The sequence below is a fragment of the Bombus impatiens genome, unplaced genomic scaffold (genome assembly GCF_000188095.3).
Source record: "Bombus impatiens unplaced genomic scaffold, BIMP_2.2 scf_0051, whole genome shotgun sequence".
Classification (NCBI taxonomy): domain Eukaryota; kingdom Metazoa; phylum Arthropoda; class Insecta; order Hymenoptera; family Apidae; genus Bombus; species Bombus impatiens.
In genome coordinates, this window is record NT_176470.1 from 1 (window position 1) to 232 (window position 232).

The 232-nt window shown below is 53.4% G+C and overlaps 1 protein-coding gene across 1 annotated transcript in view; it reads right to left on the reverse strand.

Annotated features, from left to right (window-relative positions):
- Nucleotides 1–4: 4 nt before the first annotated feature.
- Nucleotides 5–232, reverse strand: part of LOC100743291 (uncharacterized protein DDB_G0271670-like) — a gene marked incomplete at its 3' end in the record, with an annotated part of 5,647 nt that continues 5,419 nt past the window's right edge. The window contains exons 9-10 of the mRNA XM_033324134.1: nt 184–225; nt 5–39 (exon numbers count right to left, since the gene is read on the reverse strand). Of these exons, the coding sequence (XP_033180025.1) occupies nt 5–39; nt 184–225 (77 nt within the window). The remainder of the gene's footprint in view (nt 40–183; nt 226–232) is intronic.

The following is a 232-nucleotide window of genomic DNA, read 5'->3' on the forward strand; positions in this document are numbered from 1 at the left end:
TGCTTGAGCCGGATTCTTGGGTAGTGCTACTTGCTGGTCCTTCTGTGCTGTCTGAGGATGATCCCTTTGTGCTAGTGGTACTTGGCGCTTCCGTGCTGCTTGAGCTGGATTCTTGGGTAGTTCTACTTGCTGGTCCTTCTGTGGTGTCTGAGGATGATTCCTTTGTACTAGTGGAACTTGGACCTCCTGTGGGGCCTGAGCTGGATTCTTGGGTAGTGCTACTGGCTGGGGG